Source organism: Mesoplodon bidens (assembly GCF_964165515.1).
Source record: "Mesoplodon bidens genome assembly, chromosome: 15".
NCBI classification, from domain to species: Eukaryota; Metazoa; Chordata; class Mammalia; order Artiodactyla; family Ziphiidae; genus Mesoplodon; species Mesoplodon bidens.
In genome coordinates, this window is record NC_138171.1 from 50148248 (window position 1) to 50167199 (window position 18952).

Here is an 18952-nt window from a genome sequence, read left to right on the forward strand (position 1 = left end):
GGTCTGGGGGCCTGGCCCAGGCCACTTCAAGATCTAAGAAAGACCAGGAGACAAGGCAGAAACAAAATACCTTGTGTGTTATTACAGAGGGGAGTCAAACCATTCTGGCCACAGAGGGTGCTGTGGGCTTGGAGGGACCGAACTTCCCAGGCTGACATCTCAGCTTGAGCATCTTCGGCTTTTCTCTCAGGAGGGCTGCACTTTCCCGTTGTTTTCCAGACTGGTTCTTCAGAGAGGACACGAGTAAGGCACACTGCAGGGGGATTGGGAGCGTCAGCAGCACCCGAGCCAGCGTGTCTCCACGCAGGGCACTGGCGCACGTGCGCGCGCACACACACACACACACACACACACACACACAGCAGGAAGCGCTGGGGCCCCTGGGGCCCCTGTACTCCTCTTTCCGTCCCTAGAGTGCTGCCTGGGGCCAAGAGCACTGTGGATCAGGCCTATTAATAATAAGTACCATGGGACTTCCCTGGTGGCGCAGTGGTTGGGAGTCTGCCTGCCAATTCAGGGGACACGGGTTCGAGCCCTAGTCCGGGAAGATCCCACATGCCGAGGAGCAACTGGGCCCGTGCGCCACAGCTGCTGAGCCTGCGGGCCACAGCTGCTGAGCCTGCGGGCCACAACTGCTAAGGCCCGCGTGCCTGGAGACCATGCTCTGCAACAAGAGAAGCCACCGCAATGAGAAGCCCGTGCACCGCAACGGAGAGTAGACCCCGCTCGCTGCAACTAGAGAAAGCCCGCGTGCAGCAGCAAAAACCCAATGCAGCCAAAATAATAATAATAATAAGTACCATGTATGGAGGGCCTGGGATGCATCAGGCACTGGGCTAGTTACTGCCTGGGCATCTCAAACCTCCTTGCCAACAAGACATGCAACTACACTGGCAGGGCAAGTGCTATCTTATCCCCATTTTACAGGTGAGGAAACCAAAGCTTATGAATTTAAAGGACTTGTCCAAGGCCATACTGTGAGTAAGTAGAAGATCATCCATTCAATCCCAGGCAGGCCTTGTTCCAAAGCCAGTGTTCTCTCCACATGTGGACCCAGCAGCCACATAAGGTGGTCAGCTCACCACGTGCCCAGGGCCGACCCTGGATGCTGGCAGAATAGTGGTGTGATACTTCGTTCCTTTGCCTATATATTTCTCAACTGCCTGAAAGATTCTTCAATAATTATTCTCAGTCAAGGCACTAGAAGACACCACTCAAATGTAGCTAACATCATAAGAAGGGTGGATTAAACCATTAGTGCCCATTAACACCTTGTGAATGAGTTTATCAGATGAGGGAGCAGGACTAATGCACCTGAGAAGCAGTTTAATAAAGCACCAAAGAGGGGCCCTTTCTGGGAGGACAGCTCTGGCACGTCTAGGGGAGCTGCAGGTTTGCCAATCTATGGCCCTGCCCTCCCAAGAGCTCACCATGTAGTTGGGGAGACGGGCAGTCCTGACAATGGTCATATTTGAAATGTGAGTCACATCCACCTACGTGTTCTCTGTCCATCCTCATGGCTTGAACTGCCCCACACCTCTATGTCCAGGCCTCATTTTTATCCACCTGCCTGAAGGATGCCCCCACTTATTATCTCAGAGGCCCCACAAACTCACCTTTGTTCTAGGCCCACCTCCCTGAATCCCCACCTGTTTTCTCTCTCTGGGTCAATGGCACCACTGTCTACCAGGTCCTGCCGCAGGGAACTTGGAAGTCATCCTGGGATTTCTTCTTCTTCCTCACCCCATTCATTCAATCAGCCACATGTTTGGTCAATTCTTCCTTAAAGACATGTTCTCATATGTGTTCCCTTATTTCCATTCTCATTGTTCCCGATGCCATCTGGTCCCGCTCTCGTCTCACCTTGAACTGTTCAACTCCCTCTCTGAGGAGGTAACATTTTAGTGAAACTTGAATCGTAAGGAGCAATCCATGGATGACCTGGCAGGGGAACAGTTGGTGAAGGAAGTAGCAGGTACAAAGGCCTTGAGTTTAGGAATGAGATTGATGTGTTCAAGAATGTACAGGCCAGGATGTAGAGCACACGGACCTGAAACCAGTGACTTACAGGACACTCTCACATTTCATTGGAAGCCTTTGGTGTCTGTGGACCAGCACAAAGGTGGAAAACTGATGTGGGATGAGTCGTGTCCCCCAAAAAGACATGTTGAAGTTCCCCTGTACCCATAAACATGACCTTACTTGGAAACAGGGCCTTTGTAGATGTAATTAAGATGTAAGTTAATGAGGTTGTACTGGGAGGGTGGGCCCTTAATCCAATACAGTTGGTGTCCTTATAAGAGGAGAAGAGACACAGACACACACACAGAGGGAGGAGAGCCATGCGGAGATGGAAGCAGAGATTGGGGTTCTGCTGCCACAAGCCAAGGAAAGGCAAGGATTGCTGGTGCCAAGGACTCCCTCCTTGACCAAACTTTAGTCATGTTCCTCTGAGCCCTTTTCTTGACTGGGCTTTGACTTTGGCCTGCCAAACCCAGTTTTAGCAAAGAATCCTGTTGAGCCTGTTTAGCAAGAATCCCCCTACCCTCGATATCTAGTCAACTTCATCTTAGTAATTTTCCATCCACTGACCCTCTCACTCTGCTCATTGGCTATAAATGCCCAGCTATCTTTGCTGTATAATCGGAGTTGAGTTCAATCTCTCTCCCCGATTGCAGTTGTCTTGAATAATGTCTTCCTTGCCGTTTTTAACAAGTGTCCAGTGCAATTTCATTTCTTTAACATCAACCATCACCAGAAGCTAGGAAGAGGTAAAGAGGAATTCTACCCAGAGCCTTCGGTGGGGACACGGCCCTCTTGATACCTTGATTTCAGACTCTAGCCTCTTGGACTGTGAGGGAATAAATGTCTGCTGTTTTAAGCCACCCAGTTTGTGGTACTTTATATGGCAGCCCCAGGACTCTAATACAGAAGCCAGTGCAGTAATTTGCCCCACACCTAAGGCATACCTTTTGGGAGTAGTTGAGAGCCTTTTCCATCTCAGACGTGATGGCACTGATATCATCGCTTTCGTAAATACCTGGAAACAAAGCACGTCATGATCAATCGTGGGGAAGGGATGGAGATTCTGGCAAGTGTCCACATCTGTAAACACGTGGGCCATGTGGAGGTGACCTCAGCCTAAGGGGCAGGGTGGGGTCTTAATGGGCTTAGCTGACTAGCCCCCCTCCATACTTTCTGGTGGTAAAGGGGATGGACGGGTACAGTGAGGATACCAAGACCAGGGTCGGCCTTGGGACCCAGCAGCCTGGCACCCAGCCAAGAGCTCTCACCCACAGGAAGTGTAGGTCAGGGGAAAGGTCCTGCTCCTCCAGTAAATAGAAAGATCCACCTTGGGGTTAATTAAAGTAGCTAATGTCTGTAGTGAATAATGTCTGTAGTAATATCTCAAATATGACTCATTTGAGAGGGACTAGAGTATAATGACTAACAAGACAGACTCTGGGTTCAAATCCTGGTTCTACTACTTACTACATCTATGCTTTGGGTTCTGTGTCTCAGCTTCCCTATCTGTAACATGGGGATAATAGTAATAACACACTTCATAGGGTTATTGTGAGGAATGAATCACAACATATGTAAAACACTTAAAACCGTGTCTGGCATATAATAGCTATTCTATAAATGTTTGCTATTATTAATAATAATCAACAATAATAACTTAAATGTATATGCCTAGCACTTTTCTTGAGTTCCACCCCTGGCTATGCCACTAATTCTGTATCCACAGGCACCTCATGTTCTTGGGAGTCATTTCTTCATCCATAAATCAGAGAGGTCAGAATGCGCTAGCATGTCCCAAGCTTAGGTCCCTCCTGAATCACGTCACAATTTTGCCTTGTCTGCATATCATCTAAACCATAATTTACTTAACATATATTTTTAATCAATTCACTTTCTTTACTTAAAAGTACACACACATACAGGGCTTCCCCGGTGGCGCAGTGGTTGAGAGTCCGCCTGCCGATGCAGGGGACACGGGTTCGTGCCCCGGTCCGGGAGGATCCCACATGCCGCGGAGCGTCTGGGCCCGTGAGCCATGGCCGCTGGGCCTGCGCATCCGGAGCCTGTGCTCCGCAACGGGAGAGGCCACAACAGTGAGAGGCCCGCGTAACGCAAAAAAAAAAAAAAAAAAGTACACACATATACAAAATTGAGATATAACTGACATATAACATTATATTACTTTCAGGTGTACAACATAATGATTTGATATTTGTGTATATTGTGAAATGATCACCATAAAAGTCTAGTTAACACCCTTTAAAAGCATATTTTAAAGAGAAAATTTATGTCACTGCTGACAACGAATGTTAGCATTTTTTCAATGAAATATTAAAACAATCATATAACCATTTAGAGGACGGGAAAAAATTTTCCTCTACCCTCCTAGATTCTCCAGCTGGGGCCTTGGAAATCAAACTGACAAAAGACAGATTAACAAGAGAAAAATAGAGTTTATTAATGCATGCGGTGTGCATACATGGGGGAGAAACTCAACGATGAGTTACTCAGAGGGAGTGGTTGGAACTTGGGGCTTCTGTAGCATCTTAAAGAAGAACAATAGAAATGACAAGACAAAGGAAATGGGGTTTGGCTTTGAGGGCCGGCAAACTGTGGGAAGGTAAATATTTGGGGGGAACTAATGGGAGACAAGGGTTTTTTAGGTGAGGGTTGTTACATAGATCCCTCTTGGTGCTGGGAAGAGCCCAGAGCTGCCAACCAGAGCTTAAGAGTCTAAGAGTCATCCTTCTCCTCCTGGCACAGAAGCAGGACATAGAAATTTATGTCCTACTTTTAGGCAAATGGGGGAAGGGGAAGCAGAGAGGTTTTTTGGCATCGGCTATTTTTTAATTGTCTTCAGCTCAAAATAATCCTTATGCCAAAGTAGCACATATTGAGGTGGCATATTCTGATCTCCTACAGCTATGACAAAAAATTGTTGCTTTGTGCTCCATGTACAGCTATCTTGCCAACCACCTGCTGCGAACATATCACCTTTTGAGAAACGCTAAACTAAGGGACCTTTAGGGCCCCTTCCAGCCCCGACATTCTAAAATATTTTTAAGTAGTTTTACTTTTTTTCTTTTTCACTTTAAAACAATTATGGGAAGATATACATAACATACAATGTACCATTGTAACCATTTTTAAGTGTACAGTTCAGCAACATTAAGTACATTTACACTGCCGTGCAGCCATCACCACCATCCATCTCCAGAACAGTAATTTTACATTTGCAAATGTGATTTTCACATGCCGCTTTCCTGGAATATGTCTATAGCATAGGGAGCTATACTGGCACTGAGACAACTGTCTGGAAAGAAAGATGTGGAGAGTTCAGCCAACTCTTACGCACCTGTGTCTCCAAACCAGTGGAAGCGGCCCCCAGCAGCCCGGGTGACCTCCCGGTAGGTGGCGGCCATGTCACTGCGGCTGGCATAGCAGGCAGGAGGCGTGGTGTCCATCTGTGGTTCGCCCACGTAGAAGAGACACACGTTCAGCTGCAAGTCACAGCCCACACGGGCCTCGGCCACGTAGGCGCTGAGCATGGCCTGTGGGGAGACAGGGAGGAGGGGCCCACAGCTGAGGGCTCTCCAAGCCGCTGATCTCGGGTCAGTTCAGCCTAATTGCTTTCTTGAGGACCTACTGTGTACCTGGTCTAGTAAGTATGTGTCACTGAGAATGGAAAGGTGAAAGAGCCTCTGGGTCACCATTTCTCTTACTATCTTAATAGGGCCTGGCCGGGGCGCTGGGCCTGAGATCCTAGACCAGCATCCTCGACATCCCGTGGAAGCTTGTTAGAGATGCAGACTCTCAGGCCCCTTCGGAACCAGGTCTAACAATATCTGCATTTGAACAACATCCCCAGGTGATTCTTCGGCACGATAAAGTCCAGACTGGAAAATCATGCTGGAGAAACCAGTTGCTAGGCGTCTACCTAGCAGAAGATGTGGGGTCGTGAAGGATAAGGGATGCCCAGGACGTGGCCTACCCACCATGTCCTGGTCAGGGATGCCCCTGGTGAACAGGTAGATGCCCTGTGATTGCTGTTTGTCTTTGTCCTTGAAGTCCACTTCCACAGTCTTCCGCAGGGTGCTGAGGACGTTCCTGCTGCCTTGACACTGCAGGCTCAGGACCCACCTGGGGGGTGCAGGGAGGGCCATGCTGAGAGGGAGGGCCACTCTGAGAGGGAGGGCCATGCTGAGGGGGAGGGCCATGCTGAGGGGGAGGGCGGGGAATGGAAGGCGGTTGTTTCCTGAGTCATGCCTGAGTCCCTTGGATGGCAAAGATTCTAGAGAGAGCTACTTTCTGGGGGAGGGGGGCCAGAAAATAATAATAGCACAGGGGAGGCTGACGTCAGACCCAGCAGGTCACCTACCGCCAGGCGCTTTGTAAGTTGCTGTGGCTCGCGGCAACCATCTCGGGCCTCCAGCTTTCAATGGTGCTTCCAAACCTTGGAAAAAAAGGAAAGAGGGCTTGTTCTTAGGGGGGAAATACATGCCCCAGCTCTTTGGGCTCCCCAGGATTTTAAGGGGCAAGATTTTGATGACACCCCCAAAATGTTAGGATGCCACTGGCCTGGGCCAGCCACAAGATCTCCTTGCTGGTCATGACATGTCTCAGCACATTCACGGTGGGAGCAGTGCTGTGCCCTCAGTGGAGACACAGCCAGCACCAGTTTGGCCAGACTTCCCTCCTGAATAAGGGGCACTCCCTTCTCTGTGTGAACTTCCTCACCCCCCAGGGAAGGAGTCGTTCCTCCCTTTTTAGCTCTGATTCATCCTCACAACACATTTTCCACTCTCCATCTGCACTATAGCTTTTCTTTTGTATATGTATCAGCTCATTTTCCCTATGAGACAGAACTTAAATCTTTGAGAAGAGGATTTATCCTCTTTATCAAGGAACAGATGTTTTGTCTCTGGTTCAAGAGCAACTCCTCCACCTGGGCTCTTGACTTCACCACCACCAATCTCTTCTGAGACCTTGTCCCACAGTGACCTCTCTCCCACACACATGCCCAGCGTCTACTTCCGTCTTCCCCATCGCCTCTCTTAAATATAACTTCTTCGTCTACCAGCTACTTCTCTCTCTTTCCTCTTCCCCCCACAGACACGCTCCCTAGAAAAACAGTGTTACCACGTCCTCCTCATCTTCTACTTCTCAACCCCCTGCAGACAAGCTTCCTCCCCGGTTTTCTGATAAATATTAACAAGGACTTCCTTTCCCCCTCCCATGGAAATATCTCTATTACAGTTGGATAAAAATTCTAACAATATACAAAGAGTGAAAATTCCTCCAACTTTATCCCCCCCCCCGCCAATTTCTGTTAACTCTTTGTTCTATATTCTTTTGGATTAAAAAAAAAAATGTGTAGGACTTCCCTGGTGGTCCAGTGGTTAAGACTCCATGCTCCCAGTGCAGGGGGCCCGGGTTCGATCCCTGGTCAGGGAACTAGATCCTGCGTGCCACAACTAAAAGATCCCGCGGGCTGCAACTAAGAGCCGGCACAGCCAAATAAATAAATACATATTTTTAAAAAATGTGTAAGTAAATATATATTTACAGAAGTGGAATTACATAACCTATACTATTTGTTTCCTTTCATTTGGACTTATTGAGGACTTTTCCTGAATGCGTTCACGTAAATCTCCCACATTCTTTTGAATAGTTGCCTAGAATATGCATAGTTGCATATTCTATTCTATTCAGTAGAATAGAATTCTATTGTCAGGATTATTTTACCAATTTCCTCTTGCTTTTTTCCAGGTTTGCCAACCATTAGAACTCTGCACTGAAAGGCTTAATTGAAGGAACAAAGAACATACACTTAAAAGATTTAGTGCTTGCTTCAGCAGCACATATACTAAAATTGGAACGATACCAAGAAAATTAGCATGGTCCCTGCGCAAGGTTGACACACAATAAATTAGGAGTTTGAGATTAACAGATACACACTACTATATATAAAATAGATAATCAACAAGGACCTACTGTCTAGCATGGTGAACTATACTCAATATTTTGTAATAACCTATAAGGGAAAAGAATCTGAAAAAGATATATATATATGTATATATATATATATATACATATATATATGTGTGTGTGTGTGTGTGTGTGTATATATATATATATGAAACGGAATCACTTTGCTCTATACCTGAAACTAACACAACATTGTAAATTAACTATACTGTAATAAAAAAATTTAATACAAGGGCTATTCCAAATTACACTTCCACCAATACTTTCCAAGAGTGCCCTTTTCACCAAATTATCATCAGCACTGGGTATTATCAATCGTTTAAATACTTGCCAAAATGAATTGCAGAAACATTATATCTCATTGTTTGCCTATCAGGGAGCGCTATTGCCAGATTCAGTGGATTCCTGCATTCTTCCCTTCCTTCTTTGCTTCTGCAGGCTCTCACTCTGTTTTTTTTTCCCTTGGGAAAGGGTAAACCCCCTTCTCTCCTGGTTTCCCTCCTGCCTTTCTGGCTGCTCCTCTCCTGTTTCTTTGGCGGTGCCCTGTCTCTGCCCACACTCCAAATGGCCGTTCTTCCCAACTTCTGTCCTTGGTTGTCATCTCTCCCCCTTCACGTCTCCACAGGTGCAATTCATGCCCTCCCATGTCTTCAACCAAAATGCTGATGGCTCGCAAACCCGTATTCTTGGCTAGAGCTGCTCACAGGAGAATCCCCAGACTCCTGAGGATCTCAAACTCTACATGTTTATCTTCCAAGCTCAGCTCCACCTGGCACATCCTCTCCTCACCATTCCCTCATCCCCTACAGCCAAACAGTGACTACATTCTGCAGATTCTAACTCCCCCGCACCCCTCACAGGCCTCCCTGTCTTTCACTCCCACTGCCTTGACTCAAGCCCCCTCTACCCCAGCAGTGGTCTAACTGGTCTCCCCTCCAGTATCGCATCCCTTCAGTCCATCCTTCCCCTTGTAGCTCGAGCGTTTCAAGATTATTACTCTTGCTTAAAATCCTTCAATACCTATACGTCCTATAGTATAAAAACTCCTATATAAAGCCTCCATCACCGGGTGTTTTATTTTGTTTTTTGGTCATGCCCAGTCTCTCCCTCTCACCCCTTACTCACACTGAACTATTCACACTGACAGTTCCCCAGGGTTCTGTAGTACGTCACACCTCTGTGCCTCTGCTCATGCTGTTCCCTATACCTGGAATGTCCTTTCTCCCCATTTCCCCCATCACTCCCATGTGCTAGGCAAACACTTATTCATTTGTCAAGACTCAGCTAAAGGGTCACTTCCTCTGTGAAGATTTCCTGGCCTTACTCTACCCAGGTGGAATAGACTGACCCTGCCTTTGAGGCCTCACAGTCCCATATCCTCCCTTTTGCTTATTTCTTGAGAAAACATTTAATAGCACTTATATTTGACACGCCTGTCTCCTACTACTAGACCATAAATTCCTTGAGGATAGGTATTGTGTGTTTTAACTTCTGTATCCCTAATGCCTGGCATCGTGACAGTGCATGGCAGGCTTTCAATAAATGTTCGTTGAATGAATGAATGGATGGATGGATGAATGAATGAAAATATTGTCCAAAATGCTTCTCTAAGCATTTTTTTCTGTAGAATTTATTAGGGAAAGATTAGACTCTGGTACAGTTTAATATATAATATTAACTGCTGACTTATTAGGTTTAGGACACTCCCTATTTCATATGAAGTTGTATAAAAATATATTTTTATATGTATAAAAATACATATTTTATATGTATAATATATATATATTTATTTTATATATATATATATATATATATATATATCCCTGGTGGCGCAGTGGTTAAGAATCTGCCTGCCAATGCAGGGGCGCAGGAAGATCCCACATGCCGCGGAGCAACTAAGCCCGTGCACCACAACTACGGAGCCTGCGCTCTAGAGCCCGCGAGCCACAACTACTGAGCCTGCATGCCTAGAGCCTGTGCTCTGCAACAAAAGAAGCCACTGCAATGAGAAGCCCGCGCATGGCAATGAAGAGTAGCCCCTGCTCGCCGCAATTAGAGAAAGCCCACACGCCACAACTAAAGAAAGCCCGCATGCAGCAATGAAGACCCAATGCAGCCAAAAATAAAATTAATTAAGAAATGTATATATAAAACTATACATATATTTAAATTATATATAATTATAGATTAAAAATATAAGTAACTATGTAGACAGAAGTATAACAAATATATATAGTATTATATATAGTCATATATAATTTAAATGTATATGTAGTTAAACACTTGTTATATATTGAATATTTACATTTTAAATTTAAGTTTATTTATATTTAAAATTTATATATAAAATATACAATTTAAATATATAGTTATATAGTTTTAATTTATACTATATATACTTATATATAATTTAAATATATAGTTTTATATATAATTAAATCATATAGTTTTATATATAACTGTATAATTTAATTCTATATAACTATATACAATATACAACATATAACTATATACAAAAATTATATTGATATATCTATGTATAATTAAAATTTATAATTGGAATTCTGAATGTTTGAAATACTGTGGCTTGCTAGAACTGAGCTAGGAACAAAGCCTGGGGGCCCTTCTTTTTCTCTTTTGTGTTTATCAGCTTGGTAGCCAAATGGGGCAATGGGCTGAGTTACTTTATCCTGGCTGATCAAGCAATGTGTTTTGGGGCCGCTTATCACCTTCGCCCCAGTGGGACTGTCCTGCAACCATTTAATTATTCAATGCCCCAAACAAGATCATTCAAATCAGATAAACTGACGGCCCTCCTAGGATGCTGGGTGCCCATACATCTGTTGTCCTGCCAGAAGCCTCAGCCCAGCGATGGCATCCGAGTGCACACGCCCTCCCCACCATGGGAAGCGGGAAGCAGGAAGCGGGAGCGTACGCGATGATGTTGAAGCAGTCCTCGTTGGACAGCTGCTCCTCCAGCAGAAGTCTCAGGGAGTGCTGGATATGAATAATGTACATGGAATTGGTCACAGAGATATCGAGCAGTATAACCAACCTAAAAAGAAACACAAGCTTTAAGAGGAGAACCGAACCTCTCAGATAATGTTTATTTTGTTCCATTTTACTATTTAACGTTTTTTCCAGGGGAGTTCTGAATGCCAAATTCATAGCCGGCCAAATCTCCATGGTCTGAAGTCAACACAGGCGGGTTTACAACAGTAGAACCTTCTCTCCAGGAGGGTCTATCATGGTATAAAGCCTCGTGGTGGAGATGGTTTAAGGGCAGGGCTGCATATAATGATTTTGTACATTTCCTTGTTTTAAATTACTAGCATTCAATATTATTATAGGTTGGGGTCTATGAAGGGAAAACAGAAACAAGCTAAGCAAGTTAGATGGGGAATTAGGCGTAACTGGGGCCTCTGGGGAAATGTATCATTATTTTCTCTCTGTTTTAAGATCTCTAGTGCTATTCAGCCTTCTTCTTTTATTACTTCAAATCTTATAGTCCCATCTCCTCCCCGCCATTCTCATTTTGAGACAGCTATGGATAGCAAAAGAAAATCCACTGGATAGAGAGTCAGAAGGCCTTGGTTCAAGTCCCACTTCCTGTGTGGCCTTAGGCAAGTCACAATACCCCTCTGATCCTTGACATATTTAACTATAAACTATTTATAATGAGACTTCATAGGGTTGCTTTGAGAATTAAATGGTATAATAGATGAATAGTATTACAAAGCATAATACTTGGTAAGTGGTAAGGCATCAAGTAAGGTATGGAAGTGATAATGATATTTTGGATACCTATTGTTTCTCCCTACTCAGCATCCATTGCCTCTTCTCACAGCAGCATCTTGATTTTTGGGGGGCGAGGAGGGGGAATACCTCTGTCTCTAACAGTCCATTTGAGTTGGGTAGAGCTGACGCCAGCCCAAGCTTTAAGAGTGGACATTTGACCCCAGGCAATCAGAACATCAAACCCTCTTGGCCCTAGTGACTAGCTCAAGGATGGACCCTTGCCCCAAGCCCTGGGAGTGCTAAACTGGAAGGAAGGAAGTTGGGAGCTTTGGGTGGCTATCTTGCCACCTGGAGGGGAAAGCCAGCCTGAAAACAAAGCGAACAGAGAGGAAAACAGCTGAGGGATGGAGAGAGATTCCTGACATAGCATGAACCTCTGGATCAAGCCATGCCTGAAGACAGCTATCAAATCTAGTCTAGAATTTTCAGTTACCTTAACCAGACTTCCCTGATTTGTTTAAGTCAATTTGCACTTAGTTTCTGTTGCTTTTTAACAGAAAGATCCCTGAGTGACATTGTTGATATTGAGTGATGCTATTGCTGATGCTGGGGATGACAGTGGTGACTTTTCCCTCCAGGGGTTCTGCTGGGTGATTACTGACCCTTAATCTAAATGATGGCTTCTGATGCTACCAACAGGGAATTCATGAGTTGGTTGAGTGCTGTGTCACACGCGACACCCATGAAGGACAAGAACACTACTGGGGGAAGGTACCTTTTTTCGCAGACGGTGCCCCAGATTCTTCTGCTGGCCAAGGAGAGCCACTCGATCCGTCTTCCGTCTTTCGTACATCCCCATAGCTCTGCTGAGCTGCTTCTGCAAACTCATGCGCCACACACAGTGAGCGACTGCACAGAGCATGGCCGATTAAGGGGTCTGGGGGGAAGGGGGTGTACCCCACTTGGTTTCTGCGAATGGTGTGTCAAGGCCATGGGTATCCAGGCAGTACAAACATTCTGCTAAAGCATGGACAAGTCTGCCACAGGATCAGGAAGGGAAGAGTCAAAGTATTTCATTGCCTCAAATGGGGAGGAGGTAAATGTTGACACAAAGGATCAGAGGCTTTTGATCCAGGTCCCTGCCTGGGGAGGAGGTGGAGAAAGCTCCAGAGGGGCCTGTGGGTGGAGTACAGTCTCTGTTTATAAGAGGGAGTTCAGTCAGTGGCTTGGTGCCTCCACATCCCACCCATCTCCCTCCCCGCACCCCATATTCTGACTGATGGGACCCACCACTGACCTGGTACTCATACAGGAAGGGCAGGTCCACGTGAATATTCTTCATTGTCCCATCATGCCATTCAAATTGTACCATTGCCTTCTGCACCCAGGTGTGTCCAGGAGGGGAGCAGGTGAACAGAAGCACAGGTAGGGAAGGATTTTAAGTTTAAATTGGCCACTGGGCTCTCCAAGTGAGATGCAAGAGAGGGAAATGGGCTTTTAGCACATCTGGGGTTGGATTATGCCCCTCTTCCCCACACACCAGGCCATTGCCTTGTCTGGGGCTGGCAGCAGAGGGCCTTCAGGATACAGTCCCCTGAATGAACTGTGCCTGACAGCAAGCCAGCTCCCTTCTCAGGAGGCTCTTCTGAACATCAGAGTCTTTATTACAAGATATGGTTGGAGGTTTGGTAATAGCAGGGTTGCAGACCTTAAAACATACTAGCCATGAATTCTTAGGTTTGGGAACCCAGATGGGCCTTCATGGACACTTTGAAAATCAGATTTGTTCACTTTGTTCTTTCATCCTCCACCAAGTTGTCATATCCCTAACTATCACTCCTTCTATCTAGTCATCCATCCGTGGGCTGCGAGAACTCTACATGCCCACACTCTCTCTTTCCTTTCATTCTTCTGCCTTTCCACTGATCTTTCTTTTCCTTCCTTTTCATTTTCCTTTTTTTTTTTTTTTTCTGACCGCACGGTGCGGCATGTGGGATCCTAGTTCCCCGACCAAGGATCGAACCCATGCCCCCTGCAGTGGGAGCGCAGAGTCTCAACCACTGGACCACCAGGGAAGTCCCCCCACTGATCTTTCTATTCGCCCATGACCATTATACCGTCCTTTCATTTTTAAATCCTTCCACCCTTCCTTTAATCTTTACTTTCACTCTTTGGTCTTTTTTTTTTTAATTAATGTATTTATTTGGCTGTGCCCGGGTCTTAGTTGCAGCACATGGGACCTTCGTTTCCACGTGAGGGATCTTGGCTGTGGCATGCGGGATCTAGTTCCCTGACCAGGGATCGAACCCGGGCCCCCTGCATTGGGAGTGCAGAGTCTTAACCACTGGACCACCAGGGAAGTCCTCATCCTTTCATCTTTTTAATTTTATCCTGTCATCCATCCTTCCAATTTCCCTTCCATCCTTCCATCTGTTCACTTTTCCATCCATCCATCCATCCAACCATCCATCCACTCTTTTACCTATTCATTCATCACCTATTCATTCATCATTTCCATCCATCCTCTCATTCATCCTTTTCATTCTTCTTTCCATCCTTCCTTCCACCCACTCAGCCGCCATTCACTGAGTGCTTACTTGTACTAGATATCGGGGATAGAGGGTTGGGGAAGAGCTTTTTCTTTTAAAGGGCTCATACTTTGGTGGGGATTAGACATGTAACAAATACACACATTAGCGCATTACAGGAGCGATAGCAGAAGTCTGTACAAGGTACAGCAAGGACACAAAGAGAGAGTCTTCTGAACGGGGAGGAGGAAAACCTCCATGGAGGAGGTGACCGTGGTGCCCAATATACTCCCTCTTACCCCAATCTCCCAAGTTTCATTTTCGTATCTTTGAAAAACAGCAGTTAGAGTGGATTTGATGAGAGTTCTAGAGTCCTGGGTGGAATGCCTCCATCCCATTCCAGGCCCTCAGACCCTTGCTCCTTGGACTCTGTCTTATGACTTCTATTTCCTGAACATTTCAGAAAGGAAATACCACGCAGGAGCTCCCCTGCAAAGGACTGGACAGAACTCTGAATCTGAGTTACCTCATGGATAGTTGATGATACTGTCCTCCGGAGAATAGGCACAAATTCCTCCACGGGAGAGAATGCATTGGGTGCCAGAACCTGATAAAGGCTTAGCTTCTTGGCTGTAAAAATAAATGGTGGGGTTTGAGGCACTACTCGTGAAGCCCCAAAGGGTTCATTCCTTTCAGTTAGTCACCTGAGTCCTGGGTTCCTCCCTCTTTGGGTATTTACCTTTCAGGCTATTGGTCTTTAGCCATTCTGCAGAAGTCTTGTCCAAGTTTGGGAACTCAATTGTGAGGGGATCCTCATGCTTTGGGGGTTTAGACAAGAGACTCGTGAGTGGCCTCTTTGCAACCTCTGTGGAAATCTAATCGAAATGAAAAATCATCCTTACATAATCATATTTTAGAGCTGGAAAGTCCACAGTCTCCCCCACCCATCCAAGGGAGCATCTGAAAACATTACCTGGTAAACTAAAGGCAGTTCTGCCTTCCCCTCCCACTATCCCCATCTGCCTCTCAGGAGATTTCTGGAATTTCCAGGAGAAGAGAGAGATGTACCCAGAAACTCACTTCCTCTCTCACTGGTCCATCCTTCTCACCCCTTCCCACCCTTACCATTAAGATAAGCACCTCGGACTCCAAGATGACAGGTGGCCTTGCCGAGGGCTCAAATATAAGGCTCCAGGGAACTAAAAAGTACCTGCACCAACTCATTTAGGGAGCCCTGATCTAGCCCACCCTCTCTCGCCCACATTTACAACCAAAAACCTGAGGTTCTGAGAGGTTAAATCACATAGCTCATGTATGAGGAAAACACAGAACAGCAATTCCCAAACTTCAGACATTCGAGCACCTCCTTCATGAGCTTTGCTATGAGTACCACTGTACTGTTATTTACTTAATATTTAAAAAATCAAACATATAACATTAAATCTTTTTAATTTTTAATTTTAATAATATTAATTGAAATTAATGTTAATTTCAATTTTAATTTTTGACTTCCTTTTTTGTACTTAAATAATTTTAGAAAGATCTACTTCTGCCATAATGAGCTAGTTTTAAATGCATAACATTGAAAAGAATATTAATCTATGCATCACCTTATAATCATCTTGCAAACTACAAGTAGTACATGTGTTTCATTTTGGGAAACATCTGGCAAGGTTTGGGCATCAAACAGACCTGGGTTCAATTGAGACTAATCAGCTTTCCTCTGTGATCTCAGGTAAATTATTTAAACTCTTTTTTTTTTTTTTTTTGCGGTACGCGGGCCTCTTACTGTTGTGGCCTCTCCCGTTGCGGAGCACAAGCTCCGGACGCGCAGGCTCAGCGGCCATGGCTCACGGGTCTAGCCGCTCCGTGGCATGTGGGATCTTCCCAGACCGGGGCACGAACCCGTGTCCCCTGCATCGGCAGGTGGACTCTCAACAACTACGCCACCAGGGAAGCCCTATTTAAACTCTTAACTTCAGTTTTCTCACCTGTAAAATGGGGATAATAACATACCTACTGCAGATTGTTGTTGTAAAGATAAAATAAGGCATTTAAAGAATTAAGCATTGTGCCCATCTTATAGTGAGCACTCAGCAAATGAAAACTATTATAATACTAATAATTATTGTTATTGTTTTAGATAATCAGTAGAAGAGCTGAAACTAAAATTTAAAATCCCAGTCTAAGTGCTGTGTTTCTTTCACTACATCCAGCCAGGTCAAAACGTCTGGTACCCCAAATCCATACATTCATTCTGTGAAGCTATAAACGCATTCCCAGTTCTCTTCGGTACGCAGCTTTAACGGTGATTGTGTCCATAAGCTTTCTGAGTTACTCTGCTGATGTTAAATTAAGCGTCCTCAAGCAGGGACTTTGCCCTGAATGAGATACTGGTGGGAAGACCGTCTTCAAGACAGCCTACCCTGTGTGGTTGAAGTTTTCATCATTCTCCAAACTGGGGCGAAGGGAGGGGCAGTGGTAGAGGGAAGGGGTGGCAGGAGCCTGCTGGCCTTTCTCTGAAATAAATCTTTCAGTTAGAAAATCCACCAGATCCTTCCAGCGGAGGCCTGGGCAGCTCACAGCTGTTGGGACAGCAAGGGGCGGGGCCTCGCTTTGTTCCATTTTCGGGACGCGGGAGGCCTGGCAGCCGCGCCCTTGCGCGACAGGTGAGACAGGATAGCACGGCGAGGCCAGCTGCGTGCCTCCGCGGAAGGTCTGAGCTTGGGGCTCTCACCACCTACCTCGTGCATCGAGCCGGTCCGCTCCTCGCAGGGGGCGCTCTGGTGCAGGGCTTGCACATGGCCCCGGAGGCTCTGGGCTTTCTGCATTTCTGCCAGCAGCTCATCCACGTCCCGGCTGCTGTAGATCTGGGGGGTGGTGAGGGCAATCTGTCATCCAGAAGTCACCTGGCCACCGGCAGTGGGAAAGGACAGGCAGCCACGTGAATCCCTAAGGCGGAGCGGCAGGCTCTTTAAAGCGGACGTTATAAACCGGGGTCCATGTGCAGGACAGAGCCTGCGAAAGTCAGTGTTCCATTTGTACAGTATTGGCTTGCAGTGTTTTTAAACAACTGAAGGGCTGTCTAGCCTTAAAAATGGGAAGAAACACTTTACACCCTCTAGGATGACAATAATAATAATAATGATAGGAGGAGGGGGGAGGGGAAGCAGGAGGAATTGGAACTGTGGGATGAGGGTGGTATTGTAAAATCGTGCAGCTGCTGTGGAGAACTGTCTGGTGGCTCCTCAAGAAATTAAACAGAATTACTACCTGACCCAGCATTGCTACTCCTAGCTTTATACCTACAGTAATTGAAAACAGGGACTCAGATACTTGCACACCAATAATCATACCAGTTCACAACAGCTCAAGTGTCCATTGACTGATGAATGGATAAACAAAGTGTAGTATATCCAGAAAATGGAATATTATTCAAGGCAAAAGGAACAAAGTTCTGATACGGGCTACAACATAGATGAACCTTGAAAACATGATGCTAAGTGAAAGAAGATGGACATGAAAGGTGTATGATTCCACTTATATGAAATATCCAGAATAGGTAAATCCCTAGAGACAGAAAGCAGATTGGTGGTTACCTGGGGCTGCAGGGGAGGGGGAACAGGGAGTCACTGCTTTAATAGATACAGAGTTTCCTTTCGGGGCGATGGAAATGTTTTGGAGCTAAATAAAAGTGGTGATTGCACAGCATTGTGAATGTACTAACTTCCCCTGATTGTTCACTTTATGTTATGAGAATTTCACTGCAATTTTTAAAAAATGTAAAGAAATCACACACATACAAAAATCCAGGTTTCTGGCTCTTGTTGAAAAATCAGAAGATCTGGGCTTCCCTGGTGGCGCAGTGGTTGAGAGTCCGCCTGCCGATGCAGGGGACACGGGTTCGTGCCCCGGTCCGGGAAGATCCCACATGCCACAGAGCGGCTGGGCCCGTGAGCCATGGCCGCTGAGCCTGCGCGTCCGGAGCCTGTGCTCTGCAACGGGAGAGGCCACAACAGAGAGGCCCGCGTACCGCAAAAAAAAAAAAAAAAAAAAAAGAAAAAATCAGAAGACCTGGCAACACTGGTGGTCACACTCCTACAGAACACCCGGCTGGGGCCGCGCGGAGGTGCCTCTTTAGCTGCGGCAAGTGCTGTTTCGTTCACCGCACTCCTTACCGCGTACTGTTGTGTCCCCATCAGAATCAATTGTCATTTTTTGTCACCTTTGCACTGTTGTTTTGTCCATAATAACAAAGACAATGAAATTTGTTTTACCCATACCTCTACTAAGAGTGGAAAAACAACAGATAAGCCAAGAGGTTCACAGGTTTTAACAGAAAATATTTCTTAAACCAGCCAGTTTCATTCACTCACTGTACTTTCCTAGCCCCTGGAGTCTGTGACTCCTCTAGAGTCTGGGCAATGAGGTAACAAGAAGGGGTTCTGCCCAAGGAAAATGTTGCCTGACCTTGGCTCCCTCGTGGGAAATGTCCGACTTTTCGACACTTGAACATACTAGTGAGATGCAAATATTCATGTGCTCACGGCGATTAGGTTAGCAGGCAAGGCACAGCCTATTAACTGAGCAGATGGCTGGATTCTCAATCTGCCAAGTGGATCTACACACACATTTGTTAACTGTCACCTCCACTGTGGACACGGAGTATGCGA

At 45.8% G+C, this 18952-nt stretch overlaps 1 protein-coding gene across 1 annotated transcript in view; it reads right to left on the bottom strand.

The window, feature by feature from the left end:
• The window catches only part of VWA3A (von Willebrand factor A domain containing 3A), a 50178-nt gene that overhangs the window by 12584 nt on the left and 18642 nt on the right, over nt 1–18952 (bottom strand). The window contains 12 exon segments of the mRNA XM_081256441.1: nt 101–253; nt 2970–3040; nt 5381–5576; nt 6021–6165; nt 6404–6478; nt 10949–11068; nt 12527–12588; nt 12590–12628; nt 13049–13129; nt 14806–14909; nt 15019–15154; nt 17024–17149. Of these exon segments, the coding sequence (XP_081112567.1) occupies nt 101–253; nt 2970–3040; nt 5381–5576; nt 6021–6165; nt 6404–6478; nt 10949–11068; nt 12527–12588; nt 12590–12628; nt 13049–13129; nt 14806–14909; nt 15019–15154; nt 17024–17149 (1308 nt within the window).